The sequence below is a fragment of the Camellia sinensis genome, chromosome 1 (assembly GCF_055761805.1).
Source record: "Camellia sinensis isolate YWXY chromosome 1, ASM5576180v1, whole genome shotgun sequence".
In the NCBI taxonomy this organism is placed as follows: domain Eukaryota; kingdom Viridiplantae; phylum Streptophyta; class Magnoliopsida; order Ericales; family Theaceae; genus Camellia; species Camellia sinensis.
In genome coordinates, this window is record NC_138961.1 from 211,786,666 (window position 1) to 211,812,727 (window position 26,062).

Consider the following 26,062-nt stretch of genomic DNA (forward strand, 5'->3'; position numbering starts at 1 on the left):
ACAAAAGTTCGACAACCAAACATTCTCAAGTGCTTATAAGACACATCTTTACTGGTCCAAACTCTTTCTGGGACATCACCGTTCAAAAGATAGGAAGGAGATAAATTGATTACGTCAACCGTTATTCTCATTGCCCCACCCCAAAAGGATCTTAGCAATTTAGCATGTGAAAGCAGACACTTTGTTCTTTCCACAATGGTGCGGTTCATTCTCTCGGCAACGCCATTTTGTTGAGGAGTCTTCTTAACTGTCTTTTGATGTCGAATACCTTGGCTGCGACAATACTCATCAAATGGCCCAATGTATTCACCACCATTGTCTATTCGGATGCACTTCAATTTATGCCATGTTTCTCTTTCAACCATGGCCTGAAATGCTTAAATACATCTAGAACTTGATATTTAGTTTTTAGTATAAAAACCCAAACTTTCCTTGAATAATCATCAATGAAAGTAACAAAATAAAGTGCACCACTATGTGTTCTAACTTTCAAAGGACCACAAACATCCGAATGAATCAACTCCAAAACTTTTTCTTTTGTAGAAGCACATTTTTATAAAAAGAAACTCTATGTTGTTTACCCGCCAAACAATGAACACAAGTTTTAAGATGTGTACCTTGCAAACCGGGTAGAAACTCTTTCTTGAACAAAACTTGTAGCCCCTTTTCACTCATATGGCCAAGCCGTTTGTGCCACAATTTGGTAGAAGTATCATTTTCAAGTGCATTGACAACAGCTTTACAAATTTTTCCTTGCATCAAATAAAGTGTATGAGTCTTCTTGCACTTAGTCACCACCAAAGAACCCTTTGTAAGCTTCCATATTTCATCACCAAATTTGTTGTTGTAGCCTTCATCATCTAGCTTCCTGGTAGAGATCAAATTAAAGTGAATGTCGGGAACATGTCTCACATCTTTAAGGAACAACTTGTGCCCAAATTTGTTTCCAAGCAAACATCACCCATGCCAATAATCTTGGACAAACTTTCATTACCCATTCAAACACAACCATAATTTCCTTTGGTGTAGGTAGTGAAGAAATCAACTTGAGAAGTCACATGAAAAGAAGCACTGGAATCAATCATCCAATTGCTCTCTTGGCCCACAAAATTGATATAATCATCTTCACAAATAACCATGAGATCACCATCGGTAGTGTAGACCGCTCGAAATTCGCTCCACGCGCGAGGGCGCGAATTATGGTCATAGCTACTACAGTTCAGACTCCTACCACGGTTCTGAATCTAATCTCGCGAAAGCAATGTGAGACTGATAGATCACCAAAGAGTCCAAATCCGGCAATTGGTTTTAGAAAATCAATTTTAATCAAAAAGCGCCAAACATGGACTGTTTTGCCAGATTTCAGAGTCGCCACCTAAATATTTTATTTTGGGAAATTTAGGAAACCCTGACTCGTGCCTAAGGCCACGTGTCCGTCATCACCAAAGTTGTCTTGGCTCGGAAACTTGGGTACGAGAGGGGAAGGTCTTAAAATGAGCACCCCCGCTCGCCCGATCAAAGATCGGCCTCTACTAACATGATATGTTGTTTTGAAAACACATGTGTTCTTGTTCCGGTTATTAGCTAACCTTACTACGTGATGCGCATAGCACACAAGTATAGACTCAATCGCAAGAATTTGAACAAAACATCTCATGTTTGTTTTTCGAAAAGTGGTTTGAAGTTGCTACTCGCAAGTAGGCTAAGACTCAGATTTGCCACTCTCAAGTGGGCTTTAGAAAACAACATGATTTTGCCACTCCGCAAAGTGGGCTTAAAACGCATATTTTGATGGATTGTTCCAATTCAAGCAATGAAGCCTTCATCCACAAGCATTTATGCAATTAATCGCTTAAGCACATAGCCTCATGGCAAGCATGCTATCATGGCAACACTTACACACATGCAAGATGCTAAAGCGTAAACATTTACATGTACTCCGAGCCAAAACAGAAGCTAGTTAGTAATCATGCATGATCCTAGGTATGTTTAATCAATACCTAATGCAACACATGCAAAAATGCAACTAAGATAGGCTCGGCTATTCTAAGATGTCATGTGAATGCAACTTGATAACATGTATTCAAATTGGTATTAAAATACAATGCAGTTTGTATGATGCGCCGAGCCCGATGCATGCATTACGAATGAATGATGCACGCATGCAAGCATAAGGTATGCTAATTGAAATATGCCCTAAACTAACCATCAAAAGCTGATAAGTAAAAGGGAGAAAAAAATGGGGGTTGGAAGACATGCACACACACACGCACCCTTATTACAACATTTGCCCTCTCGACGGAGGGTCCGAATAATAAGCTAAGCTAACAACTAATCTAATTATGCTAATTAGACTAATTATTACACAACATAAATTGAATAACTAGCTACAACTAATTACTAATAATTACAAGACTTTAATTAATTAACAAATTAACTAAATTATGGTAACTAACTAAGCATGTGAGGTATGTGAACTAGGCTGCCACAGCTCTGCCTTGAACAATGAAGGATGCATGCTCTCGATTGCCTCGCTCGGAAATCCATTACTATGCCCGGAATTGCCTCTGTTTGCATTTGATTTGTTCTCTGAAAAGTGCACAAACCTCCAGATTGCTTCTACTCCAACATGGGGACCTCCTGGTGGGCTGCCGACCAGAAAAGGTAGCTGTAGACCACTTGTAGACCAAAAAAATTGGCTGTAGACCAGAAAAACTGGCTGTAGACTAGAAAATTTGCCATACTCCAGTTTTGCTGCAACAGAGAACAACAAGGGGCATAGCAGTGTATTTGCAAGATATATGTGCACAACCACCCTCCCTATCATTTCTCAAGCTCAAGGGAGTGCGGTTCTCGACTCTCGGGCCACCAACCGAGCATCGCAATGCGCGATGGCCGAGAAGCCAAGTTTGTACAATTCAATATCAATGAATGCACAAATAACACATAAAAGCCTACGCCTCTATCATGCATGATCAAGAGGGTTGGCGACCAAGAAATGAGGCACATTTCATCACTTCAAGTATGAAACGTGCCACATTCCTCGTGTTTGGTTTGACGTCCAATCCAAACACAATGCAACACACACAACATGGCTATCTAACAAAGTTAATGTGGCATGCACAAGGTTCTAACATATGAACAATGCGCTAAAGTATCAAAGCAAGTAAAGAGCATCATACAAGAGGCATGCAATACAATGCTCAATGGACTTAAACCAACTATGGACAGACCTCATGCATGCCCAAACAATGACCAAAATGTGATGAAACTCAAACACAAGAAGCAAGAAAAGCATGCACAACTCATGGCTCGCAATCAAGGCACAAAGCTCAACCCTCAAACGCATTGAAAGAGTGATAAACATGAGAGTATAACAAAGCTATATGCTCTGAAATTATGTGAGAAATGATTCCATATCACTCGAACAATGCAAGTATAGCATGCAAGAGTCCTTAAGCATGAAAGCTAGTGAAGTACACAACACTAAGGCTATACAATGCAATGCTCAATGGACTGAACCAACCCTAAACAGACCTCATGCATGCCAAGATAGTGGCCAAAACACTCCGAAATGATAGCATGAAAGGCAAGATACTGACGCTCATGTTATGGCTCATCAACTAGGCATAAGGGCACGACTCTTAAGAGCACTTAAAGAGTGAAAAACATGGAAGTGCGACCACACTATATGCTCTGCAATATCATTCCAAATGATGCCATAACGAACAAATACCTCAAGCCAAGCATGCAAGATACCTCAAAACTCAAAACTAGCTAATGCACTTGCACCATAGCCATATCAAGCAAGTGCCAAAGGGCCAAGATGATTCAAAACAGTCCTAAGGCAGGTCAAAACAAGGCCAAAAACATGCTTGAACATAGCCAACATAGGCTAGAATAAAAGGCCAAAAGCATGATGCATGTAAGGCCAATGAGCATGATTACACTACACCTACCAAAACCAAGCATGAGATGGCTTCACCAACAAAAATCAGAGTTGTATCATGGCAAAATAAGACCAAAAATACACTGAGATGGTAGCTCAAAAAGCTTAGGCAAGCATGCATGCCAATTCGCTCATGGTTAAGGCATAAAGCACAACCCTCCAAAGCATTGAAAGAGTGATACACACGAGGGTATGACAGTGAAACATGCTCTGAAATCATATATCAAATGGTGCTAAATCATGCAAATAGCCCAAGCAATGCATGCTAGTGGACTCAAAACTCAAGACTAGGCAAGGCATTTGCACTATAGTTATACAAAACATGAGTCATATGACTAAGGCAGCCCAAAAAAGTCCTAAAACAGCCCAAATGAAGTTCTAAAACATGCTTGAAATAATCTAATAATGGCTAGATTTAGATGCCAAAACAACAGCACGTGTTAGGCAATTTAGCACAATTGCACTACAAGTATACAAAGCATGCAAGAGGTGGCCAAACCAGCCAAAATCAGAGTTATGGAATGTCAGAATAACACCAAAATGGGCTGAGACTAAGCCAACACATGCTAGAATAACAAGCTAACTCATTAGGCATGCAAGGCTAGCAAAGAGGATTTACACTACAAGTGTAAGGAGCATGCAACAAGTGATCAAACCAACTAAAAATAGAATTATAACATGTTAAAAAGTCACAAAAACATGCTCAAACTAAGCCTCAAGAAGGGAGAAATACATGCTCATTTGATAGGCCAACAACACATGCTAACAAGACAAGAGGAGAGGGGACCACCCCCTCCAATTTGGGGCCTCAAAATCACCTTTTCACCACTGAAATTCCTCTAGAATTCAGTGGTTTAAAGGCCAAAAAAATTGGTTTGAAAGGTGGTGAAAGATGGCTCAAAAGGCCTCACAAGCCAAGGAACAAAAAGGGATAACAACCCCCTAGCCAAACAAGGCACAAACCAACACTTTTAGGATTGAAAAACAGAGGAAAAAAAAGTGGTTTTTTTAGTTCAACACCACCCCAAAAACAGCCCCAAAGTAGTTGAAAATTATAGCAAAACAATAGTGCACAAAGAGCTTGAAAGGTTAGACTTTTGCCTCTTAAAGCATAGCAGCAAGAACAGCCCCAATTCTGAGCTAAAATCACCTTTTGGAGCTCAAACAAAGTCCCAAAGAATCTCAACCCAATGGTGGTTAAGTTTGCTCAAGGGTCTCTTTGCAAAAGTGTAGGGTATTCTAAGCTTAAGGCTCAAAACAAGAAGAGGGAGAGGCTTCTAAAGGGAGGGGCTAGAATTTTTGCTCTTCAAAATTCTAGAGAGAGAGACTTTAGAGAGAGAGGCTCCCCAAACTTTCCAACCCTTAAAAAATATGAGATATAGCTCAATATATAGCAATATATGAGCATTGGTCGAAATATCTCAATTCAGAAATATCTAGGACAGCCTGGAACAGCTGGAGCAAAACATCTGCAAATTCTGGGCTTTCTGGAAATTTTTGGTCGACCGACCACCTCAACTGGTCGACCGACCACTTTTTTTGGTCTGCAAGGATCATTTCTGGTCGGCATATGGTCGGCATGCTCAAAAAGTGGTCGGCACACTCCCTTAGTGGTCTGCAGCAAAAATCAGTTTTGGTCCCCGACTTGAAGCAAGCCTAACTCCTTCATCTAGATGCCTTTTCAGGTCATTCTTGTGTGAAAATTGAAGCCCCAGAAGTAATCTTTCCAATGGTGGAATCCTTGCATCAAAATTCAAAGTGTGCTAAGATATATCCCTCTTTTAGTGATGACTGCTTAGTTTCGGTCCAACCGGATTGATGCCTAACTTCCAACAACCATATCTCTCCCATCCGGACTCGGCTTGAGGAGATTCTTAAGTAAAAAATGAAGCCCCAGAAGTAAGATTTCCAACGGTGGTGGCCTCATAGCCCAAATCCAAGTATACAAAAGGATAGGCCTGATTTAGCGAGGGTTGCTCGACTCTATCTTAACGGTTCATGCCCATCTTCTTCCCCAACTTGGTTTCTTCCTCTACTCTTCTTTTCTTCAACTCCAAACCCCTAAAAACGGTGTTTTGAAATATTTTCCAAAGATTTCATCTCTCTTTCATTCATTTCCACTTTGTCCTTGCTCAGTTTATCGAAAAGCGCAACATTTGACAAAATGCGAGCCTCGGAACATCGTAGAAACTTCTTTTCAAAAATATTTTGCAAGAGAGGGTTTCAAGGTCTAAAAATATATTCAAAATAGTTTTGGTCCAAAAAAGGTGTGTGAGGTCTGGATTTGACGCTCTCCTTGCCAAAGAAATCGACCCTTTGCATAGCATAGCCTGCATCACTAAGTAAGCAATCAGTAGTGCCCAAGTCTTAAGGGCGGTCAAAAATGGGGTATCTACAAGTAGTAACCGCCATTGTGTCTTCTTGCTTTTTATCCACACTTTTGTCACGTATTTTCTCCATGTTCTTGAGCTTTCGACATTCCCGCTTCATGTGCTCTTTCTCATGGCAATAATGGCACTCAATGTCTTTCTTTGAAAAAGAACCATCTATTGATTTGTCACGGCTTTGATCACGACCATGAGGAGTCTTACTCCTTTCCCTTGTTTTGCTTCGGCCACTCACAACAAATGTTTCTGAATAAGATGAACCAACTGATTTTCTTCTAGTTTCTTCATTCAACAAGCTACTAGTAACTTGGCTCATTGTGATAACTCCATCAGGTGCCAAACTACTAACCATCACAACCAAAATCTCCCAACTTTTGGGCAAAGAACTAAATAGCATCAAAGCCTGCAACTCATCATCAAAAACAATTTTCATAGAAGCAAGTTGGTTAACAATACTCTTTATTTCATTCAAATGTTCTGGAATAAAGCCACCCTCTTTATATTTTAAATTAACCAACTTACAAAACAGGATAGCTTTATTTGTGGCTGATTTTCTATCATAAAGACTTTCTAATTTTTTGCTTCAATCATGTGCCGAAATTTCAGTAGCAACATGATGAAATACACTGTTATCAATCCATTGACGGATAACACCAACGGCTTTTCGATTAAATATCTTCCATTCATCATCTTTCATACCCTCAGGTTTGCCACTATCACTCTCAACATTCCCATACAAATCTTTACAAAATAATAGGTCCTCCATTTTAGTTTTCTAAGTTACCCAATTGCTTCCATTGAAGTTAGATATACGACCCACATTTCTCTCCATTGATTTACACAAATAAATAAATCCAAATAAACCGTAAGCTCTTATACCAGTTGTTAGGGAAAATATATGATTTCCCACAAGTAAATCAATCAATAGAAATAAAAATTAATGCAAAAAAATTAAATCAACAACGACACAAGAATTTTACGTGGTTCCCTCAATGTCAGGTACGTCATCGGGATTGAAATCCGATTCCACTATCAACCAAAAAGTTTCAAAGCGATTACAAATGAGACACAAATAGTCTCACAAAATCACCCTTAGGTGAATTCTAAATAATCACAAATAAACAAGAGAAAATATCTCACTAAATAGATAAACAAAAGTCTTCGAAACAAATTATAGAAGACAACCAAAATAGTATCAAATCTGTGACCCAAACAGTTCTTTGAAGCACACACCATGTAACACAAAAATCTCACCCAAGCACTAGACAACTCACAAACTGATTGCGCAAACCAGTCTTCAAAAGCAGAGCACAAATTTTCTTCGCCCCACGTTGCTACCCACCAAATTGATTGATCAATAATAATCTATAGAAGCCGCAACACTTTGCAAGATAAAACAATACTCCAAAAAAATTAGGGGCACTTACTAATAAGTGTCATACACAAAGTTCAAAATCCATCCAATCCCAAAACAAAATACTTGCACCAATTAGTCCTACATATTTTTAATTGTCACCAAAAACTCTTTTCTTTTTTTTTATAACTTTAAAAATGTTGCTACAACCAACGACTTCCGTCAGACTCACCAAAAACTCACCGGAATATTCAACATCATCGGGAAATCACCGGAGCATCACCGGAAGTTTGCTGGAGTGTTCTAAACGTCACTGGAAAATGTCAAGAACATAATCAGAGACTCACCAGAATATTCAAAATATTGTAGAGAAAAAAAAAAGAATAAATGGAAAAATTATTGCTAAAAAATATAACAACAACAAACAACAATGGGAAAAAGTATATATTATTTTTCAATTTTTGTAGGGTTTAAGCAAATAATCTGTAATATTGATCAAACTGAAAAGTAAGTTTTGAAACTGTAAAATGTTACAATTCTAAAGAATGTTATGAAACTGCAAAATCTTACAGTTTCAAAGCATGATTCATTTCAGTACCAAAAAAGCTAAAACTGTAAAATTTTACAGTTTTCACCTCCTGTAACTAAAACTTAAAAACAACTCATTGAGAACTTGAAATTTTTCCCCATTAAAATAGAAAAATAGGCGTGTGTAATAGAGAAAAGATAGAAAAATTGAGAAATCGAAGGAAAGAATAGATATAGAAAGAATATTATACTCCGGCAATTATTTTGATTTAGATCTAGTCGGATCTCATGTAGATCTACTCAGATCTACATTAGATCTGAGTAAATCTACTCATCTTCTTCACCATCGGTGAGGATGAAGTAACGAGTTGATATCGATGGTTGGTAGTTGCCAGTAAACCCCAATCAATGGTGGTCGTCGGTCACCGATGACTATATATTAGAAAGAGAAAGAGAATAAGGAATGTGTGATCACTGATCGTCGGACATGACAAAGAGAATGAGAGGAAAACACAGAAGGAAAAGAGAGAGAGAGAGAGAGAGAGAGAGAGAGAGAGAGGAAAACGTAAAGAATAAGAGAAAACGCAGAGAGAGAGAGAGGAAAACGTGTAAGACTTTTAGGTCCACTCAAAAAGTTGTTGGATTAAATAGTGTACACATATTTCAAACAAAACCTACGAGTAATTTTCCCAAAAAATTGTTACCTTTTGGGATTTTCTTATCAAAGCCCTAATTGTTACCAAATAAATTATTAAATAGGCCTTCAAAAGTTAGGTATAATATATTAAAAATGTATTATAACTAACACCAAACCAAATTAAATTCTTTTAATAAACCAATTAGGTCTCATACTCCACTAAGGAGGTATACCCGACAGGATTATCGAATAAAAATTAGCTAATGGAGATTTTCTTAATTATTTAAAATTAAGAAAATTAAGAAAATTAGTATGCGATATTAAAACTCTCACAAGACTCCTCACTAAAAACACTATTTTCCTTATATAATATATAGATTTCCAAATGAACAATAAATCAACGAAGGTGCTACATGCATCAACTAGTATATCAATTAGTATACCAACTATATTATGATATTATTATTGACCCCACCTATTATACAAATTATAAATATACAAAACTTTTAAAATTATATTACATTATTTATTAATACATTAGCTAGTATACTAATTAATATATATAACATTATTCATAAATCAATGATGGAAATGAGAGGGGCTAAGTTCTCTCTGGCTGTGGTATGTAGAATTCAATGGTCCGTTCATTTTAAAGCTGGTGTGTAATTTTTATTATTATTATTATATCTTTATTCGAAGCTAGTGGTGTATAATAAATAATTAATTCATAAAATTTGTATTCGAATAACACCTCAAGTCTTTTTCCTATACGTAGGCATATAAAAAATGTCTGTCCATGTGCATTCACGTTAAGTTTGTGCAATTCCCTCACCTTTTGTTTTTAGTTTGAGGATTTGATTAAGAAATTGAAAAGAGAAAAAAAAAATTTTGAACGAAAATGAGAATGAAATATCTTTTGGATCAAAAACAAAAATTGAAAGGATTTCAATTCCAAGTTATCTTTGGTTAAGTTGAAACATAGGAAAAGAAAAAAAGTCCAAGCGAGCGTATCTTAAAAAACAAAAGGTAGAATTACATTTTCCCCTCATTTCTTTTCCCATGTTTTTTAACCAAACAAAGAGTGAAATTACATAGAAAAATTATTTATAAGTCCTATTTAAAATACTTATTTAATGTGAAATTTTATGAATATTCTTTTAGAGTTTGAAATCCTATTTAAATAGGAATATATTTCATAAGATTGTATGAGTTATAAATGAATGATATTAGTGCACTATTACATCCTTAATTTGTTTTCACATTGTACCTTATTTTCTCATTTATCATGTCATGTTTGGGAAGGTTTTTAGGAAAGACTAGTCTACAGGTATCGACCGTGTGAGTCTTTTTTCCCTTGATCGCATGATTCCAGTGCATTTTCAAAATGTTGCTTATATAGATATAAATATGGTCGATGATATGATGAAGTTTGAGGATTATGTATTGATTACTTCAACAGATTTTGACTCCAATCGATTGAGGCGAAGAGATTTTTTTTTTTTTTTTTTTTGAAATGTGTTGTTGTTTGTTGAAGTGTGGATTGTTCATCTTTAATAAGGTATTGACAATCTATTACACTCTTTGATAGACACATTTTGGCTAATGTTCTGATTAAATGTGTGTATTTGACATTGTGATGGATGATGAGTTTTGATATGTTGGATGTGTAGAGTGATGTGTATGGGTTCAAGGATTGAGTTGGAGGTATTTGGTTTTGGTTGTTAATTGGACGTCGAATGTAAACCATGTCGTAGGATAGAAATTGTTACGATACATGTTACATTTAGTGTGTAATGTTAATCAACATACACCATTTAGTAGATGACATTTTTGTGTTTGTTCAGTTGTATATGTGCTTGAATGTGTATCGTGTCTTTATTGTAATCAGTGTTTACATACATGTCACAGTATCTTACGCAAAATTATTGAGGATTTAGGTTTGTGATTGAATATGGAATGAATCCTATCGCTCGATGTTGAAGTTATGCTGGGTTGGGGGTGATGGTGGTTCAATACATGGGTTGGGTTAGGATGTTACATGTTATATTTAGGAGGTTACATTATTCATAATTCAATGATGAAGTATTAGAATGTCACATTAGGTTTAGGATGAGAAGCATATGAGAATGTCACAATGGATTTGGGATGCTACATTTAAGTTGGGCTTGGGATGAGAAACATACGAGAATGTCATGTTGGGTTTGGAAATATCACATTGGGTTTGGGATGTTACATGTTACATTTATGTTTTGAATTTCAAATTTCCAACCATATAGATATGATCACAATCTATGATAATATCAGATTTCTCATATATGGTATTGTCATTAATTAAGTTATTTTAAATTTCAGAAGCATAAGAGAATATCACGTTGGGTTTGAGAATGTCACATTGGGTTTGGAATGTTACATGTTACATTTATATTTTGAATTTCGAATTTCCAACAATATGGTATTGACATTAATTAAGTTATTTTGAATTTCAAATTTCTAACCATATAGATATGATCACAATCTATGATAATATTAAATTTCTCTTATATGGTATTACCATTAATTAAATTATTTTAAATTTCAAATTTTTAACCATATAGATATAATCGCAATCTATGGTAACATTAGATTTTTCATATATGTGTTATTATTATTAATCAGGTTATTAATTACTCTTAAGATTGGGAGTAGATGTGTTCACAAGAAAACTACAGAACCTATTGGATTATAATTTTTTTCATAGAATCATATCTTATATAAGTCTTCCAAATAAAATTACAAATAGTTTACTCAAATTACATTTCATTTTTTTTTTATTTCTCCCATCAAATCCGTCAAATAAAAGAGACAAAAGTATGCATGTGGTGCATTCAATTTTGGAAAAATTACACATTGGTGAACTTTTTACAAAATATTTATAAATTAAAAATATTAATATTAATATTTATTAAAAAAATTATTAATTTAAATTTATTTTCTTTTTAAAAAAGATACACTGATGTGTAATTTTCACGACTCCCACGTAACCATGGCCACGAGTATATCCTCAAAGAGAAATAGCAAAATAGCAAATCAGTAGAATAATAGAAAATTAATTACACTATAAATGAAGTATTTTGTAGTACAATTTTGGCACATATGATGACTTGCACACCACGCACAAAAAATTTTCACCACTATAATACAAAAATAAAAATATTTTTCCACTACACCACTAAAATGCAATTTTTCCTGTTCTCAAAGTGTGATTTTATTTATTCTCCTTAAAATCAGTCAAAATAACACTCTAATTAGTTTTCTTAACTAAGATTCATGAGCAATGTAACAACGATAGTTTAGTTTAACGTTGCATTAGAGATATAACAAAGGGGAAAATTATTTAGTGCTCCTATAGCACCACGCCATCCATCTCCAGTGGTGATTAGGGATGGCAACGGGTCGGGGCAGGGCCGGGGATTGCCCTCCCGGTTCCCGATCCCCGAAAGTATGGAATTCCCCGTCCCCGATCCCCAACAGGGAACCCCTCACTCCCCCCACACCCGTCTCCTAACGAGGATCGGATTTCTCCAACCCCGAAAAATTCCCGACAGTGACAGAGTTATAAAGCTGAGTCGTCGTCGTCGTCATCATGACACACACACAGCTGCGGATCTGAGATCTAAGTTGTTATTATCATCATCATCATCATCTCGCGCGCGCGCGCACACACACACACACATCTGCAGATCTGAGATCTGAGTCGCCATCATCATCATCATCATCATCATCATCATCACACACACACACAAGGAGAGAAGAGAGGTCTCATTTGGTGACGGGTGTTGAGCTTGAAAGAGAAGATGGAGACTTTGGTTGCGGTGGAGCGACTAGCGAAGGAGCTGTCAAAGCTCTGGTGCAACGAGCTTGAGAGAGAAGATGGAGACTGGTTGCGCCGCTGGTATCAAACGGCGCAGTGCGGCCATGGCGGCGAAGAGATGAGAGACAGAGAGCGGCGGAGGAAGAGGGAATAGATCTGAGATGAAAGAGGAGAGAGATCTGAAATGAGAGAGAGGAAATGAAGTGTGTTTTGGGATTGCTAGATCAGAGATAAGAGAGAGAGAGAGAGAGAGAGAGAGAGAGATGAGTATATATTATATATAGTGGGTTGGTGAGTCAGAGAGGACTGGGAGGCGGGGCAGAAACAGGACGGGGAAGGAGGTCGGGGTCGGGGTCGGGCTGGGACCGGGGTCGAGGCGAGGCGGGGCAGAAGAACTTATCACCGTCCCCAGCCCGAAAATGATCGAGAATTTTTTTTTGAATACCGTCCCCGACCCGTCAAAGATATTTTTCAGGAAAAACCCGTGTTAATCAAGGTCGGGCCGGGTTTAAATTACCATCACTGGTGATGCTGGTCAATCATAAAATGTCATAAAAGATTAGGCAAGTTTGAAAATTAATTATTTTAATTAATTTTTTATAAAGACATATATTAAAAAATTAAAAAAAATTATATAATAATTTATAATGATTTTTTAATACAAACATTTCTTCCCAAACATATCAATGTCTACCGCGGCAAAATAACCTCCTGGAACAGAAATTTCTTGGTTAAATGAGCGTTAACAGCTTGAACATTAAGGCTCCGTTTGGTAGTCTCTTAAATTATAATTTCATCCATTGATTTAGTGTATTATTTATTTTGAACTTTTAAATCATAATTCTATACCCATTTCTCAAAACTCAATTCAAACATAATCATTACTTTTCAAAACTCATAACCAAACACATAATTCAAATCTCTTTTCAAAACTCAATTCAAATCAATATTTTAATTTTTTAAATATTTAAAAATATTTTAATTTTTTTAAGATTTTAAATATTTTAATATTTAAATATGTTACGATTTTTTTAATTTTTTAATTTTTTTAATATTTTTAAATATTTTAATTTCAAAATATTATGATTTAAATTTTTAAAATTTTAAAATATTTTATAAAAATAAATTCAAACTCTATTTCATAAAAATATTTTTAAATATTTTTGTTATGTATTTGGTTACAATTTGAGTGTAGAGTTGTGAAAGTAGTATGGAGTTTCGAGTTATGTGTTTGGTTACGAGTTTTAATAATAATTTCTTAATTGAGTTTTGTTTTATGTGTTTGGTTACGATTGAAATGTAGAGTTGTTTTTAAATTTAAAATATTAACATTTTAAATTATTTAAATTTTTTGAATATTTAAATTATTTAAATTTTTACGATTTAAATTTTTTGAATATTTATTTTAATTTTTTACTTATTAAATTTTTTTAGATTATTTAAATTATTTAAATATTTATGATTTAAATTTTTTGAATATTTATTTTGAAAAAAAATTATTTCCTTTGTAGTATTTTCAATTAAAAAATTGATTAATATTATTTTCTGTTAATAATAAAAAAAATTAATTGAATTTTAAAAAGAATTTAGTTTTGAATGTTGATCAGAATTTTCAATAATGTGAAAATAATGTGTTTTGTTATGAGTTATAACAATTTGAATTAAGTTTTGAAAATTCTTTCCAAAACTCATAACCAAACAAATTTTCTTACTTCACATGTCAAGTCAAACTTTCAAAACTCAATTTTACACTCAATTCAACACTTTATTCAAAAACTATTGTCAAACAAATTTTCTACACCAAATCATAATTTCACAACTCACAAATTCAAAATACAACTAATACTCTCAAATTATATTTACAAAACTCTACCAAACACAACCTAAAATATTCAAATTAAATTTCAAACTCCCGCCTAAAACTCAATCCAACTTTTAAGGTTTGAAATTTTTTAATTTCGAAGATAATACAAATATTGTAATGACAAGTAACATGATAACGTAATATAATATAATAATAATAATAATAATATTTACCTCTTCTGTCTAAATTTTACGTATTAAAAAAAATCACAAATACGCAATTTATACTTATCTCGTGATTTAAATTGTTAATCTCACATTATATAAATTGAGAAAAACATGCATGTAAAATCTAGAATTAGTATAAATAATCATATGATCAAATCACATATATATTACGATAAATGAATAATTTATTTTTAAAAACATATATGCTACATAAATAAAAATAATTTTCAAAAAAATTTCATCTTTAGTAAATTGGAAACTAAAAGTAAAAGAGTAATTGCTGCACAAAATTAACAAAAGCAAGTTCATTATCACAAATTCCCAAATTTCCATATTTCTGAATAAATTATTTCAAGAGACCATGGCATTTGCTTCATGTTCCTCTTGCTCTCCTGTCGGCACTTCATTGAACATGTAATGGCTCTGATATTCTATCAAGTATTGCGTCGATCTCTTCACATCCCAAAAAAGTTCATAAACTCGACTTATGTCCTCCATTTCCACAAGCTTTCCCTTCCGCTTCTGACAAGCCAATGCAGCGGATGTAATTAGGTGGATGGCATATCTCAAGGACGTATCTACCCCAATCTTCGTCAACAAAACTTTTCCGTCTTCAGACATCTCCACGTCTTCCTCTTGGCATCTGATTTCCAGAATTTTGCAAATTTCTTCTTCTGTGTATGGCTGTGTTGATATAATGAGCAGGCAATCAAGGAAATCGATTGGAATCCCATGGGGGGATTTGTAGTTTGTACCTCGGATTGTAGTGATCCCCCTGTTGGTGGCAACGACCAATATTGGTGCCATCTCATTTTCAAAAGCACGATTTAGAAAAGAAAAACACTCAATGTCAAGCATGTGGACTTCATCAATGAAGAGGACGCCAGGCACAATCTCTGCCTTCCCTTCCTCCCTCCATTCTGCAACTTTTGTGTCAATTTGCTCCCTCACTTCAGCGCTAGTTTCTCCAGTATCACCAGTGAAGAGAGCCAGAAATCCGTGTGTTCTGAAATTGAAAATTGATACAAATAAATTTATAAAGAAGAAAGGAGGGCCATTTTTACCCCTCACAAGTATGAAGCAAAGGATTTCTTTTTTTCTTTTTCTTTTGATACGTATTGAGCAAAGGAAAAATAATCAGGGCAGGATAACTTGCGTAATGTATCAGTGAAAAAATGAGATCTTTCCTACCAGCTAGCATGGATCTGTGTGGAAGAGAGATTCTTGAATGTTTTTTATGGTAAATAGTTGCAATACGATGATTAAACAATTGTATAAGAATAACCACAACATTGAACAAAAGACTTTTGGTGATAACCATTGGCTTTCAGCTCCCTAACTCAATTGAAACTTGTTTCAAGGAATGTTAGTTTAACAAGTATACAGAGATTTTAGTCTCCCGATCTGAGCATTCTGTGCAGTATGAGGCTGCTTCTTTCTTTTTCTATTTTTTATTTTATTTTATTTTATTAATACTGTATAATGCTTCTTTGAACCCCCCTTCCATCAGCCAGATAACTTTCCGCACAATTTCTGACTTAACTAAAACACTTAGTAGGGGGGGTATGCAGACCTCAACATCATTGGTGTACCTCCAAAAATTCATTAGTATCAGATGCTTTGGTCAAAGTTACTAATCTAGGTTGCACAACTAAATAAGAACATGGAGCATAAACACTTTCAACCACATCTCTGCACATGCTAGTGTACAATTAGTTTTGACAACATGTATATTAGAGGAGAGCTCATAGCAAGTCACCACAATTACAGCCATTCTCATATAGAGTGTTCTATCACTAATACTGACCGTCCATAGCCTCCTAAAATCCGTTGTTGTTTCCTTTATTTCTTCAAGTTCATCATGCTGTTGTTTTCTGTCATTAAACATTTAGAATCCTAACCACAAGCAAGTAAACTAGAGAAGTGTAAAAACCAGTGCTATTTTACTGAAAGGAGTGCTGTCCAGTGACATGGTTATGGGTGACTGCAACACAGATTTTGACATGATTGTTGGTGTCCAGAGTAGTATCCAACATGAACTTGTTGAACCAAGATCTATGAACTGGGCTGAAAACGGTCTGGGCATCCTCCAAAAAAAAATTTTCATGAAAACCATTTTATTTTGAAAGAACAGGTTGAACCATTAATCTGTGTAAACCATTCGTGGGTTGATGGAACCACCTAGCCCAATTAACTTCTTACAAGTGACGTTTTCTATAACATGTTCAGCCAAATTCCCAAATCCTTGGTACGAAATTATCTAGTATCATAGGAAATTAGGACAAGAATTGTCAAATCTTAAGAATTTGTAAAATAAGTTTATTCAGGAGATCACATTTCTTGGATTTTAAAATTCTTGTCAAAATCTTAATTTATTATGACCATGGAACATTAAACTCCATCCTAAAATCAAATAAAAACAGGGGGAAATCATACCTAAAAGAATTAATATAGATCATCTACACATAATGAAGCCTGAAAGTATCATGTCATATTAGTTTGACTAAGTCATTGATTTGTTCATATAGCAGTTGACATGGAGTTGTAATCCATTTAAATCTTCTTAAAACCCTATATAATGCACTTGTTTCCATTTCTATTCTCCATCTTGACAAACTCTCTAGAGCATTTCCATAAAGATTTGAAGTAATAGATGGGGGAATTAGCTAAAGTGTATGCTTTCTGGAAGCCATTAGTGTTTTTCTTTACTGGAATATTTGGCTTAAAGGCGAAGTTAATAGGTCCGCTGGTTACGTGCTGTGGTTTTGAGTGTGGGCTCTTTTGGTTTTTTATTGGTTTGACAAGGAATCTCCAAGGCAGGATCCTACCCCCTCTTTGGTTCTACATTACTGTTTTCAATCTACGGATTATAAATTTCCACAAGCTGTTTGCTAAAAACGTCTTGTCATTTATTCATGTTGATGGAAGTGGGGGTATGGTTTTCTCTATCCATGGACGCAAAAGATGAGAATCTCAAAGATAAAAGTGTGATAAAGATAGATGTTATGAAATTATGCAAAACTAAAAGGCCATAGAAAGGCCAATGTACAAAAAATAGTAAAGGGTTAATTGGTCTCCAGAACATTACACGATAAGCTGCATCAGGGTAAAGAATTTGAATCAAATTTGAATCTTTAAAAGACCCTTATGGTATCTAGAAAGAATTTAGGTATAAATACACAATTGCACAATGAATTATATTATTAACCAATAGAAGTCATTGTACTTTAGCTAGAAGATATTAACAGATTAATCTATATGTTAACAGGTGTTTCATTGGTTCTTTTTACTTGTTATCAATTTAGCCTAAGATAGTAGAATTATACATGAAGACACAAATCCAACTTCATCAATACTAAAGATGGCTCAGAAATAAATACCTGCTGTTAATCACATCAATCTCATGAAGTGTAACACAATGCACAACCTCTTTCCTCTTCTGCAACTCTCCATCAGGACACTGCACGAACTTCGTCTGCGGTCCCATTGCATCGTAGTCCCTCGACCTCGAAAACGATCTCCCAAGCTTAGTAATTTTTCCAGAAGCCTTATCAATGGCAATAACATCCCCACTCTGTACCTTATCCTTTGCCAATGCCTCAATCATCTTAGCCCCAAATCATACACAGTCTCCATCTCCGTGGCCTTCAGAGTCAGCTTCCTGGTCTTCGACGCCGCCCCAGACACCGCCGGGCGGTCAATTTGGATTTCCACAACTTCGCCCTCGATGACTTCGGTCTCTTCTTTGATTCGGACGCCGATTGCTTTGCGAAAAGCTTGCATTAGGGCTTCGGTTTTGGACATCTCGAGAGAGAAGAGTTGGCTGCCAGCGAGCATTGCGAAAGGGGTTTCTTGGCCGAGGGACTTGGACATGCCCATGGCGATGGCGGTTTTGCCGGTGCCGGGTTGGCCGGCGAGGAGGACGGCGCGGCCGGCTATCTTGCCGTCTTTGACCATCTGGACGATGACGCCGGCGGCCTTGCGGGCGGTTGTCTGACCAACCATGCCATCGGAGACGGAGCGGGGCTCGAGGGTTGAGTCGAGGCCGAGGCCCCTGATGTGGGAGTGTGCCCCTATGCGCTCTATTCTGGTTAGGTCTCGAGTTTCCAAGAGTTCCAGCTCTGCCATGGCTAGAGAGAGAGAGAGTACTGGAACTTTCGAGTAAAATTTGGAGGGAAATGGGGTTGCAAAGAGAGGGTTTAGGGTTTTGTTTACATTATTAAGGTCTTCATGCCCAGAGAAGGTGCTGCAGCATCCTTGAGTGGCCCCCAACACTCCACCTTGTTGTATTCTGGAATGTTGGAGTGAAAATATACCCAAGGTTTAAAAGTATGGCTGGTGAAACTGCAGGAGGCACAGACGGACGACCAACAGCACAAGATCATTCCACGGCAGCCGGCAAAACCATCGCACACCCAGAGGATGAAGCCAACGGACAAACAGAGGAAGAAACTGATCTTCTCGAGAGGCATCTCCGGAAAAATGGGCACCCATCAGGTAACAACCCCCGTTTCAGCTCTTTCAAAGAGGCCCTTGCCTCACCCTTCCCTTCAGACGATATCCCTACTCTCTTTCCTCCTGGTACTGTTACTACTAACCCCCTCAGTGAGGAAGTAGACGATCCTCCTGCACCCTTAGATGACTGTGAGCTTCCTTGCATCACCTTTTCTCAGGAAGAACTAACTCGCATTCGCGATCCTTGGAATCAGTCACTTACTGTTAAACTTATGGGTCGCAATGTGAGTTATAGTCTTCTTATGAATAGAATCAACTCACTTTGGAAACCTTCTGGTCCTATCCATGGGATTGACTTAGGTAACCACTACTATCTCATTAAATTCGAGCAAGGATCCTCTAGAGTGATTTTTTCCTAAAGTTCTCTAGAGTGTTACATTGTGTGGTTGAGATTTACTGGCAAGTCACATCAATTTTTCTGATGTGACTTGTCAATAAATCTCAACCACACAATGTAGCACTCTAGGAAACTTTAGGAAAATTTTACTCTAGAGGATCCTTGGTGATTAAATTCCACCTGGAGTCTGATCTTCACAAAGTTCTCAACGATGGTCCATGGTTTATTGGTGTAAATTTTCTGGCGTTAAAAAAATGGGAACCTGAATTTCACACAAACAGAGCTACTATGTCCACCAGAGTCATCTGGGCTCGACTCCAAGGCCTACCTATAGGTCATGTTTGATTCACTTCACTATTAGTGAAGCATTAATAATCCTATTAAATTAGTGTGGTGTTAACTATTCCACCCTTACCCCATTACTAATAATCCTACAAATTTGTTGGATTAATTATCCATTGGATTAATAATCCTAAACCAAAGTGTCAAAACAAACATAGAATAATTGGGCCCACGGATTAATAATCCCAATCCCATACTTTAATCCCTCCAATCAAACATGCCCATAGAGTATTATGACAGAAGTACTCTGAAAAGATTGGGTAACCTGCTTGGTACACTCCTTAAAATCGACGTTCATACAGAAAATGGCAATAGGGGAAGGTTTGCTAGACTCTGTATTCAAGTGGACTTATCCAAGCCTCTTATCTCCAAGATTAAAGTGGGTTCTTTTAGCCAAAAAGTGTCTTATGAAGGAATTACCTCCGTATGTTTTGATTGTGGTCGTATGGGCCATAAAAGGGGTGATTGCAAACTTCCCAACTCTACATCCACATCAGCCCCAATTACTGTTCACACTCCCCTTGAACAAGATGATGATCAACCCTTCGGTTCTTGGATGCTTGTTGCGAGGAAGAAACCTTTGAAAAAAAACCTCACTAGAGTTGTTGGTACAAAGGGTGTCCAGAACCAAGGACAAAATCGCGACTCCTTGCATGGAAATGAAAGTCAAAAAGTCTGGCAGCAGAAAGTGCCCCTAAAAATATCCCAACCATTGGCATCCTTGGGCCCCACATCCACCACGCCTATCTCTAATCCCTTTCAAACCCTCTCTGACTGTACCACCGTTGACCAACCCTCCTCTTCTGTCGACCCCAGCTGTCCCCCTACCCCCCATCTACCTCCCCCAATCTCTCCAAACACGCCTTACCTTTTACACCTCTCCTCCCTTCTCTGTCTACGCCCCCCATCCCAGCTTCCTCTCTGTCCCAGAACTCTGCACAAGTTATCCCCTCTAATTCGTTGAATTCTGCAAACCCTGTGACCCCTGCGATGGATCTCCCCTCTTCCTTAAACCCTCTTGCCCCTGTCTTCACCCCCACCCCCACCCCAACCCCAACCCCTAACAGCCCAAACCAAACTCATGCCTCGCCTTCGCAACCTCGCACTGACCCGGAGGAGCCCATCCCAACCACACTCCTCTCTCCTAAACTCAACCCCAGATCTGGCTATCCCCTTTCGCTTTACCACCACAGACTCACAAAGCCAACAGGGCTGGTACATGATGGCAGGAGGTCACTACCAAAGGGTGGACGATCGTCTCATCCAAGAGATTCAAAGGGATCCCACCCACATCTTGGGGTGGTTCGATCTGGAAGTAATGAACATTTGGATGACCCTCTCCCCTCTCTTCCCTGTTCCAGCACAATATCTTCATCGCCAAACTGTGGTGGTAACTTACCTGTCAACACCCTTCACCCACCTCTCCGATTTCCCTCCACAGGTGATTCAATTGAACCAGATTGTGACCCAACCTATCCAATTTCTCCCAAATCTCCAAAGTTTCCAGAACAGCCTAGTTGTGGAGACTCTCCTTCCTATCCCAGAACCCCCACCGCTGGACTTTCACCGTCTCTTCACCATCCCAAGGGAGTTCATTCTCCCAGGCCAATTTCCCAAAGTGGAGAAAATCCTAGCAGAACCAGATCTCCTCCGCCTTCGCGTTATCGCCAAATCTTACACGACGCCCGTAAATTGGGCTCTAGAACACTCAGTCTGCCTAACCCCATACTGGAACAGGAAGAAGAAAACCAGCTTGGACCCAGGATGGGTGTCTTCGCAGGCGGATCTGAACTTGGGGGAAACCCCCAACCCTCCCTTGTTTAAGTCTCCAATGAAAGTCCTATTGTGGAATTGCCGTGGGGCAGCTAACCCCCATTTTAGAAGACATTTTCACAACATGAGGAATAAACATCAACCTTACATAGTTGTTATCACTGAAACCAGAATTGGTGGGGATAGAGGTAGAGAAATCTGTGAAAGCCTTGGCTTCCCCAAATTTGAAATCTCAGAACCCGTTGGCTTTGCTGGCGGCATTTGGCTGCTCTGGAATGATCTTGAAGTCTGTTGCGACATCCTCTCTGTGACTCAGCAGGAAATCCACGCCTTTGTTCAGGTACATTCAAATTCTGCTAGTTGGTTTTTCTCTGCTATTTATGCAAGTCCTCACTATAATCTAAGAAGAGACCTGTGGGATAACCTTAAGCTTTTTGCTGATAACCACAACTCTCCTTGGCTTATAGTGGGTGATTTCAATGAAATTCTTTCAAATGCAGATAAATTTGGTGGGCGAGCCATTAATCCTTATCGCTCCCAGAGATTCAAAAGTTGCATAGATCACTGTGGCCTTATAGACTTGGGTTTTTCTGGACCCCGTTTCACTTGGACCAACCTTAGACAAGCTGGTGGAATCATCAGAGAGCGCCTTGACCGTGCTCTTTGTAACAATGATTGGCACCTTTTATACCCTGACACAACAATTTTTCACCTCCCCAGAATCCACTCTGATCACTGCCCCATTCTCCTCAATCTAAATCCTCACCTACGTAGAACTGTCCGGCCCTTTCGCTTTGAGTCTATTTGGTTCTCTGACCCATCTTTGTTTTGTGTTGTCAAAGAAAGTTGGAGCAATCCCACTAACCCTTACACCAATTGTGTTTCTGATTTTAAAGTTAGAGTCTCTCTTTGGAATAAGACCACTTTTGGTAATATCTTCCTTCGAAAAAAAAGACTTGCTGCTAGGATTCTTGGGGTTCAAAAATCTCTTGACTCTGTTTCAAATCCCTTCCTCCTTGATCTTGAAAAATCTCTCATCAATGACTATAATGGTATTCTCAAAATGGAGGAAGATTTTTGGGCCCTCAAAGCCAGAATTAACTATACTCTTGATGGCGACCGAAACACAAAATTTTTTCATGCTTCTGTCCTGTCCCACCGCAGAAGAAACAAAATCTTTGCCCTAAAAACTTCAAACAACAGCTGGTTGTACGAAGAGGGTCAGATTAAAGAGGTTATTGTAACTCACTTCAAGGACCTCTTCACATCTTCTAGCATCTCTGAAAATCTTTTCCCTCAAACCGCCCTCACTTTTCCCACCATTGATAACACTCTTCATTGTTCTCTCTCTAATCCTCCATCGTTGCAGGAAATTCGGTCTGTTCTTCATACTTTCAAGCCCTGGAAAGCTCCTGGCCCCGATGGCCTCCACCCAGCTTTCTTCCAACGCTGTTGGAACCTCATAAACACCTCTGTTTTCCATTGTGTGAGAGATGCTTTCGTCACTGGTAAGATCCAACCTGAAATTAATCAAACCCTTCTGTGTCTTATCCCCAAATCTGACCACCCTGAAACCATCACTCAATTTCGTCCCATTGGGCTTTGTAACACTATTTATAAGGTGATTACCAAAACCTTTGTGGCTCGTCTTCGTCCCTTTTTGAATGACATCATCAGTCCTCTCCAATCAAGTTTCATTCCGGGCAGAAAAGGAACCGACAATGTCATCATTGTTCAAGAATGTGTCCATCAATTCAAATCCAAAAAAGGGAAATCCGGAAACATGCTCATCAAGTTAGATCTCGAAAAGGCTTTCGACCGTCTTGAATGGGGTTTTATTAGACAAGTCTTAACCTTCTTCAACTTTCCCCCCCTCTGGATCAACCTCATCATGTCTTGTGTTTCCACATCATCCTTTGCTATCTTGTTTAATGGTGGTTTGACTGATTCTTTTACACCCACTAGAGGTATCCGTCAAGGCGATCCCTTATCACCTTATCTTTTCATTCTCTGCCTTGAATACCACTCCATTACCATCAACAAGGCTTGTGATGAAAATCTCTGGGCTCCAATCAAACTCAGTAGGGGTGGTCCACAACTATCCCATCTTTTCTTCGCGGATGATCTCATCCTCTTTGGTAAAGCTACTGAAAGCAATTGTGAGTGCATCAAAAATATTTTGCAAGACTTTTGTACCCAATCAGGCCAGAAAGTTAGTTTCCTTAAATCAAAAGTCTTCTTTTCAGCCAACCTTAATACCGAAATCCAAGATCACCTTGCCCTCACTCTCCAAATCCCAAAAACCACTAATCTTGGCAAATATCTAGGCTGCCCTATCCTTCATAACAGACCCAACAGAGCCACCTACCACTTCCTCGTTGAAAAAATTCAGTCCAAACTTAGTGGTTGGAAGAGCAAACTATTATCAAAAGCTGGTCGCACCACTCTCATTAAAGCTGTAAATGCCGCCATTCCCTCTTACATTATGCAATGTAATTACCTTCCCATTTCCACTTGTAAAGCTCTTGACAAAATCAATAGGGACTTCCTTTGGGGTTCAAATTCTGCGATCCGCAAAATCCATGCCATTAGTTGGGACACTGTGACCAAACCTAAACACTTCGGGGGTTTGGGTATTAGGCAATCCAACCTTGTTAACCGTGTTGCGATGGCAAAACTAGGTTGGCGCTTGCAACGTGATAAAGATGCCTTGTGGGTTAAGGTTCTTAATGCCAAATATAAAAATCCCAACCTTAGACCCACTAGAGCTTCACCAACCTGGAGAGGTATCCACAAAGGTCACAATATTATTGAAAAAGGAACCAAAACCCTCCTTAGGAATGGCTTAACCACATCCTTTTGGCTGCATAACTGGGTGGGCATTGGTTTACTTAGGAATGTCATATCGGGTCCTCTCATTAGGGATGAAGTGTCCTTGAAAATTAGTGACTGTTGGTGTGATAATTCGTGGGATCTCTCTAAAATCTCCTTTGTCCTCCCTCCATTCATTGGTAACAAAATCAAAAGTATCACTCTTCCTTGGTTTTCTTCGGGTGACGATCAAGCTATTTGGAATTTTTCTGTGAATGGTGATTTTCAATCAAAATCTGCCTACCTCCTTTCAAAAGATTTCACCATATCCCCCCCTTTATCCAATTGGGATTGGGTCTGGCGCATCCATGCTAGCCCTAGAATAACCCACTTTCTTTGGTTATGCCTTCATCAACGCATCATCACCAAATCCCTACTCTTCTGTCGAAACATCACCTCGGATGATACTTGCCCCCTTTGTTTGCTTGCTCCCGAAACCACTTGCCATATCCTTAGAGATTGCCCAAGCTCACAAGATCACTGGAACTCCATTGGGATTCCTCCACTTCTCAAGGACTCTTTCAACCTTGCCTTCACTGATTGGGTCCGCACAAATTGTCAATCCGCAGTTCTCCATTCCACCAATGTTGCTTGGTCCATTATTTTCCCAATCACTTGTTGGTCCCTTTGGAAAGCTAGAAATTCTCACTGTTTCTCCCCAAACAACCCTACCCCTTTTAACCCTTCACTTATCACTTCCTTGGCCCTTGAATGGCAGCATACCTCCACCCTATTCCAACCTACCAGATCAAAATCCACCCATTTTATCTCTTGGCACCCTCCTTATCTTTGCAATTACAAACTGAACACTGATGGTTCAGCCAAGGGCTGTCCGGGGCCTGCTTCTGGTGGAGGAATTATCCGAGATAAATGGGGCCAATGGGTTACTGGATTTTGCAGAAACATAGGAACTGCTTCAAGTCTAGAAGCCGAATTTTGGGCACTCCGTGATGGCCTAAATTTGGCGTTCGACAAAGGTTACAGAAACATTGAAGTGGAAACCGACTCTTTGCTTGTCAAACAACTCATCATGGGTAGTAAAAATGCTAACCATCACTTGAGTAATTTAATCCATGACTGCAGGTTCCTGTTACAGCAGCTAGGAGTCCAAGTGATTAATCATATCTACCGCGAAGGAAACAGCTGCGCGGATATTCTAGCAAATCAAGCCTCTCCCACAACTGATACCTTACATATTTTTTATTTTGCTCCACCATGTATTGCTAATCAATTGTATGATGATGCTCGCGGGATTAGTTATCCCAGAACTTTGTACTGTCCTACTTAATTTATTTTAGTTCCTGTTTACCAAAAAAAAAAAAAAAAAAAGGTCTTCATGCCCTACGACAGGAGTAAAAAATCTGTAATGTTTAATTAATACTAATAATTAGTGTGCTTTGATTTGAGTCCCGATCCTTGGCCGCTCAGTCCTGCGGTACGTCCTGCAATACGTCCTGTCGCACCTCCAAAACGACATCATTTTGAAAA

General features: G+C 38.1%; 1 protein-coding gene and 1 pseudogene across 2 annotated transcripts; one reads left to right on the forward strand and one right to left on the reverse strand.

Annotated features, from left to right (window-relative positions):
- Positions 1 to 14,906: 14,906 nt before the first annotated feature.
- LOC114309745 (uncharacterized) lies at positions 14,907 to 19,014 on the reverse strand (annotated as a pseudogene). The gene is made up of 2 exons (XR_014344431.1): positions 18,117 to 19,014; positions 14,907 to 15,742 (listed from the first exon to the last, which is right to left on the reverse strand). The product of XR_014344431.1 is annotated as an uncharacterized LOC114309745 (transcript).
- Positions 19,015 to 19,067: 53 nt separating this feature from the next.
- Positions 19,068 to 25,862, forward strand: LOC145822409 (uncharacterized). The gene is made up of 2 exons (XM_082919347.1): positions 19,068 to 19,551; positions 21,124 to 25,862. The coding sequence occupies exons 1-2, from the start codon at positions 19,068 to 19,070 to the stop codon at positions 25,860 to 25,862; spliced, it is 5,223 nt and encodes a 1,740-aa protein (XP_082775473.1).
- Positions 25,863 to 26,062: the final 200 nt, after the last annotated feature.